At 40.4% G+C, this 12,568-nt stretch overlaps 1 protein-coding gene across 13 annotated transcripts in view; it reads left to right on the top strand.

Annotated features, from left to right (window-relative positions):
- The window catches only part of JADE1 (jade family PHD finger 1), a 299,180-nt gene that overhangs the window by 229,848 nt on the left and 56,764 nt on the right, over window positions 1-12,568 (top strand). For 3 of the 13 annotated variants that reach the window (XM_086346728.1, XM_086346727.1, XM_086346726.1), the window contains one exon: window positions 11,080-11,233. The exons of the other annotated variants lie outside the window; for them this stretch is intronic. In XM_086346728.1, the coding sequence (XP_086202854.1) occupies window positions 11,149-11,233 (85 nt within the window). In that variant the 5' untranslated portion in view covers window positions 11,080-11,148. The remainder of the gene's footprint in view (window positions 1-11,079; window positions 11,234-12,568) is intronic. 13 annotated transcript variants of the gene reach the window in all.

Below are 12,568 nucleotides of genomic sequence, written 5' to 3'. Positions count from 1 at the left end.
GACTTACACATCTGCATCAGCTTAGGCCACATGAATTTTTCATTCCTGTGGCTCTGTTGAATGACATTGGGAGATTTCTCTACCTTTTAGGCTACTTTCTAGGAATATGTTAGTGTTTAAATTCTTTTCCGATTGCCTATTTTTTTTTAAATTAAACTTTCCATTTTGAGATAATTGTAGATTCACGTACGGTTATAAGAAATACTGCTGGGACATCCTATGTACCCTTTACCCAGTATCCCACAATAGTAACATTTTATGGGAGACATTCTTGTAAAATATGATTGGCATTGATACAGTCAAGTTCTATAAGGTTTTCATCACCAGAAGGATCCCTCATGTTGCCCTTTTATGGTCACATAGGCTTCCCTCCTTCCCTGACCTCCTCATTATCACTTGGTAATCACTAATCTGTTCTCTATTCTTATATGTTGTCATTTCAAGAATGATATGTGAATTGAATCATACAGTGAATAACTCTTTTGTATTGGCTTTTTAAACTCAGTATAAATTCTTGAAGCTTCGTGTATGTATCAATAGTTTTTTTCTTTTTTTAACTGCTGAGTAATATTTCATGGTATGGATGTACTGCTGTTTGTTTACTATTCACTCATTGAAAGACATCTGGGTTGTTTCCAGTTCTTGGCTACTATGAGTAAAGCTGCTAGGAACATTTGTGTACAGGCTTTCATGTGAACATAAGTTTTCATTTCTCTAGGCTAAATGCCCAAGAGTGCAATTGCTGGGCCTTGTGGTAGTTGCATGTTTAGTCTTAAAAGAAACTGCCAAACAGTTTTCAGGAGTGGCTGGACCACTTTACATTCCCACAAGCAATGTATGAGCAATTTAGTTTCTCCACATCCTTGCCAGCATTTGGTGTTGCCACTATTTTTTTTTTAAATTTTAGTCATTTTGATAGTAGTGTAGTGATACCTCTTTGTGGTTTAAATCTGCATTATTTTCCTGATGGCTAATTATATTGAGCATCTTTTCAAATGCTTATTTGCCATCTGTATATCCTCTTCGGGAAATGTGTTCATGGTTTTAGCCCATTTCCTAATTGAATTGTTTGATTTTTTTCAAATTGTTGAGTTTTAAGTGTTCTCCATATATTCTAGATACTAATTCTTTGTTGAATATGTGGTTTGCAAATATTTTCCTCAGCCTATAGCTTGATATTTCATTCTCTTAACAGGGACTTTTGGAAAGAAAACATTTAATTTTGAGAGACCCATATCTACCAGTTTTTCCTTATATGGATTCTGCTATTGGTGTCAAGTGTAAGAACTCTTTGTCTAGCCATAGATCCCCAAATTTTTTCCTGTATTTTTTTCTCAAAGTTTTATAATTTTACATTTAAGTCTGTGCCACATATTTTAATAAGTAACTTTTTACATCTCTACTGTCTGAAATAAGTCTTAGCATGTAGAATCCTTTCTGCCCTCATTTTCTTTCTCAATCTAGTGAGCGTGAACTGACTCACGTCCCTGATACTAAATCACAGTACAATTTCTGACTGGGTACTTGATTCTGAGTTTGTAATGAGTTAGTTGAGTCATACACTTAAAAGCGTGAACTCTGGAGGCAGACTGCTTGGGTTCAAGCAGTTCCTGGTGCCACCTCTCAGAAGCTTTATGATCTTTGGCAAATTAGTTAATCCCCCTGAATGTCAGTTTTTCACATCATTTAGATCTGGATCTGGATGAAAATAATAATTCCTACTTCTCAGGTTGTTGTGAGAAGAAAATGTGATATTAGGTGTGAAATGCTTAGTGCAGTGCCTGGCACATGCACAGAAAACATTCAATAATTGTTTCTTTTCCTCTTTCCTGCTCCCTGTGCAGATTCTCCCGGCATCTTCCCCACAATCTCCATTTCTTTCTTCCTACTTCTTTTGTTCTTAATTATTCTACTTCATTTATGAAACCTGCTTAACCTATTTCAGCATTGTTTAGATTACCTACAAGTTATTGTGGCATTTTTATATGTGGTCAGATTACCTTTATTGCTTCTGTTGGTATTATGTGTGCATGCTCAGTTGTGTCCAACTCTTTGCAACCCTATGGACTGAAGCCCACCAGGCTCCTCTGTCCATGGGATTTTCCTGGCAAGAATACTGGAGTGGGTTGCCATTTCCTCCTCCAGAGGATCTTCCTGACTCGGGGATTGAACCCATGTCTCCTGCATTTCAGGAGGATTCTTTTACTGCTGAGCCACCGGGGAAGCCCATGGAGCTTTCCATACATGTCTCTTTGAGAGCATACTGCTCACCCTCCACAGAGTCTAGCTCTATGCTGAATAATTGGCAAATACTCAGCAAGTCCCTTGGAGAAGGAAATGGCAACCCGTTCCAGTACTCTTGCCTGGAAAATCCCGTGGACAGAGAAGCCTGGTAGGCTACAGTCCATGGAGTCGCTAAGAGTCGGCACTACTGAGCGACTTCACTTTCACTTTTCACTTTTCACTTTCATGCATTGGAGAAGGAAATGGCAACCCACTCCAGTGTTCTTGCCTGGAGAATCCCAGGGACGGGGGAACCTGGTGGGCTGCCTTCTATGAGGTCGCACAGAGTTGGACACGACTGAAGCGACTTAGCAGCAGCAGCAGCAAGTCCCCAATCATTAACAATGGTGAATCTAAATTACAACCTGTTTCATTGAAAGCAATTTGGCACAATGAATCTGAAGCCTTAAAACTTTTGACCTAGTAATTTACTTCAAAATCTATCCCAAGAATGGTAAAGTAGGTAAACAAAAATTTATGCATAGAAATATTTACAGCCTTATTTGTAGAAGTATGGATTTAGAAAAACATAAATGTACAACATTAAAGAATCAGGAATCATTCAAATTTCATGTATATGGTAAATATTATACTGTCAATAAAACTTCAACTTCCTAATCATGGATTATAGAACTATAAGGATATAAGGATATTCACTAATGTACTCTTTCTATTAGTAAAAACACAGAAATAACATAAACCTCCAACTATATGGATAAACTAAGTAAAATATTGTCAGAAAATAGAAATACAGTATGACCTCATTTGTCTAAACTATGTATGTCTATTAAGATACCCACACACAAATATACAAAAGGCAGTAAAAATATACATCAAAATTTTAGTGGTCATTATCTTTGAGTAATAGCTTTTTGGTGATTTCAATTTTAATTTTGTCTTCTCTGAAACATAATATTTAATACTTTCAGCATTAGAAAATAAGAATGAACATTATCTGTTTTTTTAAATGGTGCTTTGGAGGCTATTTAATTACACAAATATATTGATCATTCATCCATTGCATTAAAAACATTTATTAACTGCCTACCAGCTGTTAGGCCCAGTACTAGAAACATAATGGAGAGAATAATTGACAAAGTCATTGAATCACAGATAGTCTAGTGAGGGGTAAAAAAAAATGACAAAACAGTGAGAGAAGCAATAATATAATGATAATACTGAGTGTCATGGAACCTTAGAAAAAGGTGGGGGTTAGGGAGATAAGATAAGTCTCTTTGGTAGAACTTGAGTGAATTAGAGCCAAAAGAAGTGGTGGTAGATAGGGAAGAATGTTCTGAGTTTAGGGCTAAGATTTTCAAAGGTTCTGAATGGATACTACTACTGAAGATACTACTACTGACAAGCCATGGAAGCAGGGGGAGGTTTTGGAAGGAGAACTAGCAAAAGTAAGTAGTTATGTTGATGACACATTCTATCCTTAAGAATAAACAAAGAAAAAAATGGCAATTAATGGTGTTAATGAGAATGCTGTGATCATATTTTTGCTTTAAAAGATCACACTGACTATTGAATAGAGAATGAATTAGAAGAGGACAGGACTGCAGACAGACAGGTGGTGGTTTAAGTCACTGAGATGATGGTAGTGGCTTTAGGGATGGAGAGAGAAACCTGACGTAGATGTGGTCTGGTGATAGAATGGATTAGTGGTGGTGATGGTGGAGGAGATGTCAAGGAAAAGCAAGAGCTAAGGATGATGTTCTGACTCCCAGTTTGGGCAGCTGTGGACGGTGGTGCCGCTAATTGAGATCTGGGACAGATGAGGAATCATGAAGTAGGAGGGAAAATAAGTTCATTTTTGGGGTACACCAAGTTTGAATCACCTGTGGGGAGTCCAGTACCCGGGGTGTTCAGAAAAGTTGTTGAAGATACAAATACACATGTATGTTTTGGGGGGTGGTCATGAGAGCAGGTGAGAACACTAAGAGATACCTGTAGAATGAGAATAGAGTCGGACTTAGGAGAGAACCCTAAGGAAAACCAACATTTAGGAGACTGAAAGGGAGAAAGCAAATTAACTCAAAGCTGGTGTGGGACAGAAATTTTTTTGTGTGATGTAATTTACAACCCCTTCTGGGAAGCAATTAGCATTCCTGATAAAGTGCGTGAACAGTTTTCTGACAGACTTTAATAAGACTGAGAACTCCTTCTGGGAAGCTAGGGTTACCCATCCAGCTGATTGACTAGCCTAATAATCTTTAACCAGATGTTCTTTTTTTTTTTCTTTTCTTTTTGTATCCATTCTAAGCATGGTTGGTGAATCATTCATTTTTTCTTATAAAATGTCTCAACCAAAATGACTCCTTCAGTTGAATTTTTTGAAAGCTTCTCATTTACTCAAAAACAGTTTGTCTGAGGCATTGCTTTAACCAAAGAGAAAGAGGAGCCTCAGAAAGCAAATTAAGAGGGCAGAGAGATAGGAGAGAAACCAGAAGACTGCTGACATTATGGAAGCCAGGTTGATCTCAGGCGGCCTCAACCTGCAACAGCTTGGAGCCTGGCTTGGGTTCCCAACCAGAGATTGAGGCTGGGTCATGGCCGTGAAAGTACCAGATCCTAGCCACTAGACCAGTGGTCAGTGACATGGACTCTGGCCCTTCAGCTTTCCAGAAAAGAATTCTCACAAAGATGGAAAGTAGTGAAACAAACTATTTATTAAGAGGAGGAAAAAAATACAGTACTTGTGGACGGATGCACAACTAGACTCCAGGACAGAGAGTTGCTGAATCTCATCCTCATGACAGTTTGACTCACTTTTACGGGGCATTCCTTCCAGGTTTCCTTTGGCCAATCATTTTGACTTGTCTGGTTCACAATCCTATTTGGTATATCTCAGGATCCTTCCATGTGTACGCAGGCCTCTCTTAGCCAGGATGGATTTTACCGAAAAGAGTAGAACATCCCTTGACATAACTACCCTTTGGCCTCCAAGGAGCCTTTCTGCACATGTGTGGTCAGGTATTCTGGTCTTGGAGTTTTGATCCACAGGGAATAAATCTTAAATTGCTTTACCCTGGGTGTGTGTGGTGGGGTGGGGTGTGCTCATCCACCTCCTGCCTCAAGGTGAAAGTATTTCATGAAACAGGGCACACAGGAACAAGTTGTGGTGACCCAAGGACGAAAGAGCAGATAAAACCAAGGAGGGTCTTGGAATGCAGGAACGGAAAAACCAGACCCTTATCGTCCTTCCCTTCCCCATGTTGTAACTATTAACAGATTTCTGTTCCTCCTGAGCAGTATAACCTGTCTCACCTCCTACCCCACATAGGAAGAAGGTATTTGCCTTACCCAGTATCCGTGCCTCATCCAATCAGCAAATGACCAGCAAGACCCCTATCCCACTCCTTGTAAGCTGGGTATAAAAGTGGACTAAGAACCCCTGTTCAACGTTGGTTCTCCCTTGAGCTGGCCCGCTGTTCTAACAGCGTCTCCCACTCTAATAAACTTTATTTCCCTCTCATTCTGTCTCATGTCTGGAAATTCTTTTCCAACCCATGCATGGACCACAACACAAGTGTCAAATGGAAGTGAAAGGTCAAGTAGAATATGGATGAGAAATTGCTCCTGATTTTAGCAGTAAGAATGTCAATGGTGATCTTCTTTCAAAAAGTGTGACTGTAAAAGAGAAGACAGAAATAAAAGAGAATAAGGGAGATTTGAGTTTGTTTGTTTTTAGTGGGAGACAGAAATTTATTTGAATGTGTTACAGAAGGAATTAGTAGCCAGAGAAGTAGAAAATACCTGAAAGAGCAGGGATAATCTCGAGTTAAGAGATCAGGAAAGGTGAGCTAGTCTCAGGATTCTGAGCCCAGGTGCAGGGAAGGACATATGCATTCCACTGTGATAGAAAAAGGGGTGGGTGAGCCTGTAGGGAAGACCTTCTGTAAGTTTGGTGTTAGAAGATTAGAGGATTTCCTCTTCAGCGGTTGCTGTTACATGTGTGATGTAGGTTAGGAGCTCTGCTGAAGATGCCTAGGTAAGTGGCAGGATGGCAGCAGGAGGACCGGGAGAAAACTCTGAGAAAGATCCCAGTGAGAGCAGGAGAGTGAACTGTCTGGGGAAATAGTGATTTCAGGGCACGGTGGAAGTGGTGGAACACCTTGTGGAAACTACCAGCCCAGGTCTGTGATTTTCTCCTGTGGCACTTTGAAATCCTGATTCTGGCATGAGGACAATTAACCTGGACTGTTACTGGTGACTCCCTTGTTTGGAGCCTAGGCTCGGTTTTCTTCTTACTTTATAGACACTTGCAGTTGATCTCATCCACTCCCATGACCTCAGTTAACCTCTCTGTGCTGATAAATCCTAAACCCATACTCACAACCCAGCCTTCCTCTAGAACAGCTGACTCTTGATCCCATTGGCCTTGTGCTGCTAAGTCACTTCAGTCGTGTCCGACTCTGTGCGACCCCATAGACGGCAGCCCACCAGGCTCCCCCGTCCCTGGGATTCTCCAGGCAAGAACACTGGAGTGGGTTGCCATTTCCTTCTCCAAAGCATGAAAGTGAAGTCACTCAGTCGTGTCCGACTCTTAGCGACCCCATAGATCGCAGCCTACCAGGCTCCTCCATCCATGGATTTTCCAGGCAAGAGTACTGGAGTGGGGTGTGGGCACCTTCAATTGTCTGCCTCCTCAAGCTGAACTACTGGATTTTCTTTCCTTAGGAATTTCCTTCTTTTCCTTTGCCCCGGAGGCAGGGGTTTGTCGTTTTCACCAGGAACCCTGCTCAGTGTTTAATGAACATCTTTTGGAATTTCAAATGTAGGAGTCTATTCAATTCTCTAAGCCAGAGACTTGGGAGACATCTTTTACTCCAGCTTCTTCACCTCTGGCATCCAATCTATCACACACAGATGTGCCTCATGGCAGAAAAAAACAGTAAATTATCAAACAGTTATAACACAGAGACTGAAGTGTGGGCTTCACCTCCTCTTCTTTGCTTCATTAACATTGGAACTAAACCAGTGTGCCGGGGGGCTGCCTCCCTCCCAGCCTCCTCCCCCACCCCTTCCCACACACCCCCTGTGGCCTTAGAGAAAGTGGGAGCCAGTTTTTCATTTGCTAATGATTTGGGCTCAGGTTATAATGGACCATTAAGGTGTTTTGTGGAAGAAAAGAGGAAAATGGAGCTTTCCGGTGGAGGGATAAAGAGACTGGAGTGGGGACCTGGGACCCCAGGGAGGAAGGGCCTGGAATCTGATCCAGACTTTTCTGAGAAGAGGGGCCAAGAAGGACCCTGCAAGGGGCCCGAGTCCTCCTGACTGGGGCCCCTCCTTGTCTGCCCTGGGGGCTTACAGTTTCAGGCTCCGCACTGTGTGCAGGGACAGAGCTTGGACAGCTCAAGCTGTTCACTGCCCAACAGGGCTTTTGTTTGGTTGCCTAGATGTTACTTCCTTGAGGAACAACTGCCTCAACCAAGTGGGTGCCCTTCTGAGATGCCACAGAGACCCCATAAGCCCTAGAGACATCCCTTGGACACCGAGCTGGCTGGGGGGAGGAGCTCTCACTCCCCTGCCCAGAGCAAATGCTGAGGCCTCTGGAGAGCTGGACTGTGTTCCCCAAGCCCCCATCACAGGCTGCTTTGCCTACTTGTCTCCCTCGCACGATCCATGGCTGTTATCCAAGCCTCCATCTCTCACCTGTTAACTGCAGAAGCCTCCTAACTAACCTCCCTACCTTGTGTCTCACCTCTACCCCATCCTTTTGCCACACAGAAGCCAGGGGCTTTATTTAAGAAACAAAAAATAAACCTCCAAATCAAGAAAACCACTAGACGCCCCCCAATCCCCACCGCACCCCCAATCTGGTTAATACCTGTAATCTTTTAGGTTTATGCTTCCTCCACACCCTATAGTTAATTGTCATTACTCCTTTGTATTTTTAACTGCCCTAAGTGCAAAGAATTAGAGAAGGAAATGGCAGTCCACTCCAGGATTCTTGCCTGGAGAATCCCATGGACGAGCCTGGTGGGCTATAGTCGATGCGGTCACAAGAATCCAACAGGACTAAGCTACTACACCACTACCACCCGGGGCAGAGAGTAGACCTGCTTACCTATTTACTCGCAGCCTTGTCTCCCATGCCTTGTCATGTACCTCAAACATGGTGGATGAAAGTAAAATCTACTCAGGTGGTTGCTAAACCCGAATCAGAATTATTTGAAAAACAATTCAAATTGTTAAATTGCTTGTTAAAACACAGATGGCTGGATCTCCTTTTCTGATTCAGTAGGTCTGGGGTGGGGACGGAAGTAATGGATCTCTGACCGGTTCTCAGGAGTTGTTGTTGCTGGTTGGAGATCACATTTTGAGTTATCACTGCTCTGCATCTAATTGGAGAGGACTTGAGGGGTAGAATTGGAGTCACTTTTTAGACAAGAAAGGTCCATGGGAAACAAAATTTGGAAGTCATAGAGGCAGTGGCTAAAAGAGATATTTGAATTTGATATTAAAATTGGCGAAACTTTCCAATAGTTGACAAGTTTGAGGGAGTAACTATGAGAATATATGGTTGATGTGGCCTGTAGATGAAGTTATGGTATGCAGGCTGGCCAAGACCTGAAAAAAAAATTACTTTAAAAAGTAAAATACTGAAAAGATAAAAATGAAAGAAGTGAAAAGAAACATTGTAAAATGAAATGCATGACATCATTCAAATATGTGACATTATTAAAAATGCCTAGGAAAAAAACTTGAAAAATATATGGCAATGTTTATAATCGTTACCCATATAGATGCAATATATCATCTTCCTTTGCCTTTCTAAAATTTGAAAATTCTCTCCATCATGGTTTCCATTCATGATTGAGAAAAGCTTCTCTTATTTTGAACTTCTGCAGTCTTGGACATTTCCATCTGGCTGAATTAAGTTATTTCCTCTTCTCTCTGTCAGACTCGTTTCTCTTTGACATCTTGCATTGTGCTAAAAGTATGAAAATCAACAAAATTAAAATAACCAAATCAAAGACAAGTAAAAGAAAACAAAAATGAAGAACCTTGAGAAAGGCAATAATTTAGTCAGTCCTGACACCTGCAAGAAAGCATCTTGATCACTGGTCTTCCAATCATTCTATGTACTGTAACCACCTACTCGGAGGGATTACCAGGTTGTTCATGACTGGTGACTTCATCGATTGGTTAGACAGGGAGCTCTGTTCCCCAAATAATATCATTCAAAAAAGTTATTCTTTTCTGTCATTTAGTTATTAGAGTTATTTTAAAAACTAGTTGACAACTTAAGCTCGCTTTATAACAAGGTATTGGGGATTAAATTAAAAGTTCCACACAATTAAAGTACATATAAACTTTTAGAACACAACTCATTTTATCCATGAGAGCACTTGTGCAATAAACATTGTATATACATATGTCAATGGCACCCCACTCCAGTACTCTTGCCTGGGAAATCCCATGGATGGAGGAGCCTGGTAGGCTGCAGTCCATGGGGTCGCTAAGAATCGGACACGACTGAGCGACTTCACTTTCACTTTTCACTTTCATGCATTGGAGAAGGAAATGGCAACCTACTCCAGTGTTCTTGCCTTGAGAATCCCAGGGACAGGGAAGCCTGGTGGGCTGCCGTCTACGGGGTCTCACAGAGTCGGACATGACTGACGCGACTTAGCAGCAGCATACATATGTCATAACATATACCAATTGGCAATGGTATTTGCCAGGAAGAATTTCTTGCTCAATTTCTTTGAAGGAATGAGATTTATAGGATTTTAGCATACATATCCACTTAATTTCAAAGATGAACAATTCTGAATTTTGTGTCAAGGTTTTATAATTCTTTACCTGCAGAGTAGACACAAATGAAATAACTAGGTAAATATTTATAAGTTTAATCATGTATGATTTCAAAATAAGGAATATGAATATATGTATTCAGTATTTCTATAAACCTATTATTATGGAAGCGAATAATTAAACTGTGTATGCCAATAGCAAAATGAAAGCAATATACAGAATAGTAATTATCACCATGAACACTGATCAGATCAGAAAAGACTAGAATCTTGATAACTACACTGACAACTTTGTACCTATTTTCTTGAATGTCCTTTTTATCTCTGATAATAAAGTGTGAATTAACAGGACCATTCTAGAAACCAAGAAATTGTAATCATGAATGATTTGGTAAGTTAATAAGTGACAGAGTGTTACCAGAAACTCATTTCCTAATTGCCAGCTTAGTGCTTCTTATTCTTTAAATATGCTGCCACAAGACACTGCTGTCCCGTTTTAGAAATAGGATGTATAAAGGTTTCCTTTGTGATCTGGCAGAAGACATTTATTATTTAAAAAAAGTCAATCGCTGATCATTAATGAGTCGTTTTTATGCATTATTGATACAAGTTGTCCTCCACTTCTACAAACAATCATCAACTTGTAAGTTTGGTAAGAACAACCAGAAATTACTGTTAATAAGACAAGGGGTGTTGAATATCATCTTGTCTATCATCTCAGTGGGGAAACTAAGATCCAAAGACATTTGTCCAGAGTTATAGTGTGAGTTGATAGGAGGCTGCAGACTTTTAGTCCAGGGCTGTGTACAGCACATGGCACTACCTCATCACGTTCCTGGGACCATCAGTCTTAAGCATAGAATCAGTGTTGAGGGTTCATGTATTCTTTTACCCCTTTTTTTCTCATCTATTTACTCAGCACACTTTCATTTTTGTTGCCTGATGTTTTGGGAGTGGGGATAGTCAGAAAAAAAAAAAGTTAAAGGCTGAATGGTAAGTGTAGCTTATTTTTTATTTTTATTTTTTGCAGGGGAATGAGTGAAATAAATTTCCCTGGAATGTGGAAAAGTTGCAGTCTTCAAAGGCAAGAAGACCAAGAATGAGAGATAGGAGGGATGGCTCTCATACTGACAGGGTCTCTGCTGGGCATGTTTATGGAGTTATTTCAGTTAACAACCCTTCAGGTAGGGCCTGTTAACCCCATTTTATTACTCAGGAAGAAACTGAGGTTCAGAGAGGTTTTGTAATTTACCCCACAGTTGCGTAGCTGACAACTCGTAGAGTCGGATTCAGTTCAGGGTCTGTCTGGCTATGAAGCCTGTGTCCTTTTACTTCTGCAGTAGAGTATGTGTAAAGTGAACCAAGGAAAATAGCAGTAAGTTCAGGGCAATATTAATAACAGTAATAATGATAGCATAGTGCTTTACATATGTGGTTTCTTTGAGCAGGATTAAGTGAGCACGATTAAGTGAGCACATAAACAGTACTGATAGGGTGTCTTTGTACTTCATTAGTGAAGCAGGCAAGAGAGAAAAAGGACATATACTTAAGATTTCCTTTGGTTTACTTTGCTTTCTGAAAAATAATTGAAAGACTCAATTAGTTTTGTTTTCCCACATTTATCAGATTACTATGATCCCGATGTAGGTGGATGGGTTGGTGTGAGATTTTATGAAACCAAACCTGACATATTCAGAATTCTTCCAGTGGACAAGTATGCCATAGGGTTTGATACTCAATTTTGTAATCAGTGATCTATGTTCCAGATTATTGAATAGTATTTTCAACCTGTACCCCATTTTTTTTTTTCTTTTCCCTTTTGAAGCAGAATATCATATAGACTCATTTCTTTAAGGGGGGTCCATGAGAGAAGAGGGCTTTCCCAGGTGGCTCAGAGGGTAAAGAATCGGCCTGCAATGCAGGACCCCAGGGTTTGATCCCTGGGTTGGGAAAACCCCCTGGAAAAGGGAATGGCAACCCACTCCAGTATTCTTGCCTGGATAATCCCATGGAGACTGGTGGACTACATTCCATGGGGTCCCAAAGAGTTGGACATGACTGAGCGGCTAACACTTTCATGAGAGAAGCGTGTTAATCTCCACTCCTTTTTTACACATAAATACCCCAGAATTAATCTGACTAATTTCATGTTAGTCTGCAGCTCCAGTTTTAGCATTAGGCTCAATTCTCCCTATTTGGAAGACAATGTCCCGTTCTGTAACACAGTGTAACATAACGGTGGTGTCAACTCACAAATAATTAGTTTCCTAATGAATTAATGCTTATTTGGAATTATCATTTCGATACAAACTTAGGTAAAGATGTGTTCCGGCTCCCAAACTGGATTTTCTATATTTAAAAATGTCGTAATAATCCGCAGCTCCCCAAAAACTGTTACTACCAAAGAACTATTTATTTTTCCATTCAATCTAAAAATAAAACCTCTCACCCAAACTACATTCCTTAATAGCCACAGTTTAATCTACATAATTTTAAAGTAATTTGAAAGAATCCTTTTC

Source organism: Bos grunniens, chromosome 17, assembly GCF_055505025.1.
Source record: "Bos grunniens cultivar Pamir isolate PY7600 chromosome 17, Bosgru_T2T1.0, whole genome shotgun sequence".
In the NCBI taxonomy this organism is placed as follows: domain Eukaryota; kingdom Metazoa; phylum Chordata; class Mammalia; order Artiodactyla; family Bovidae; genus Bos; species Bos grunniens.
The sequence above is the reverse complement of the archived record's forward strand: the minus strand, read 5'-3'. Positions and strand labels throughout refer to the sequence as shown.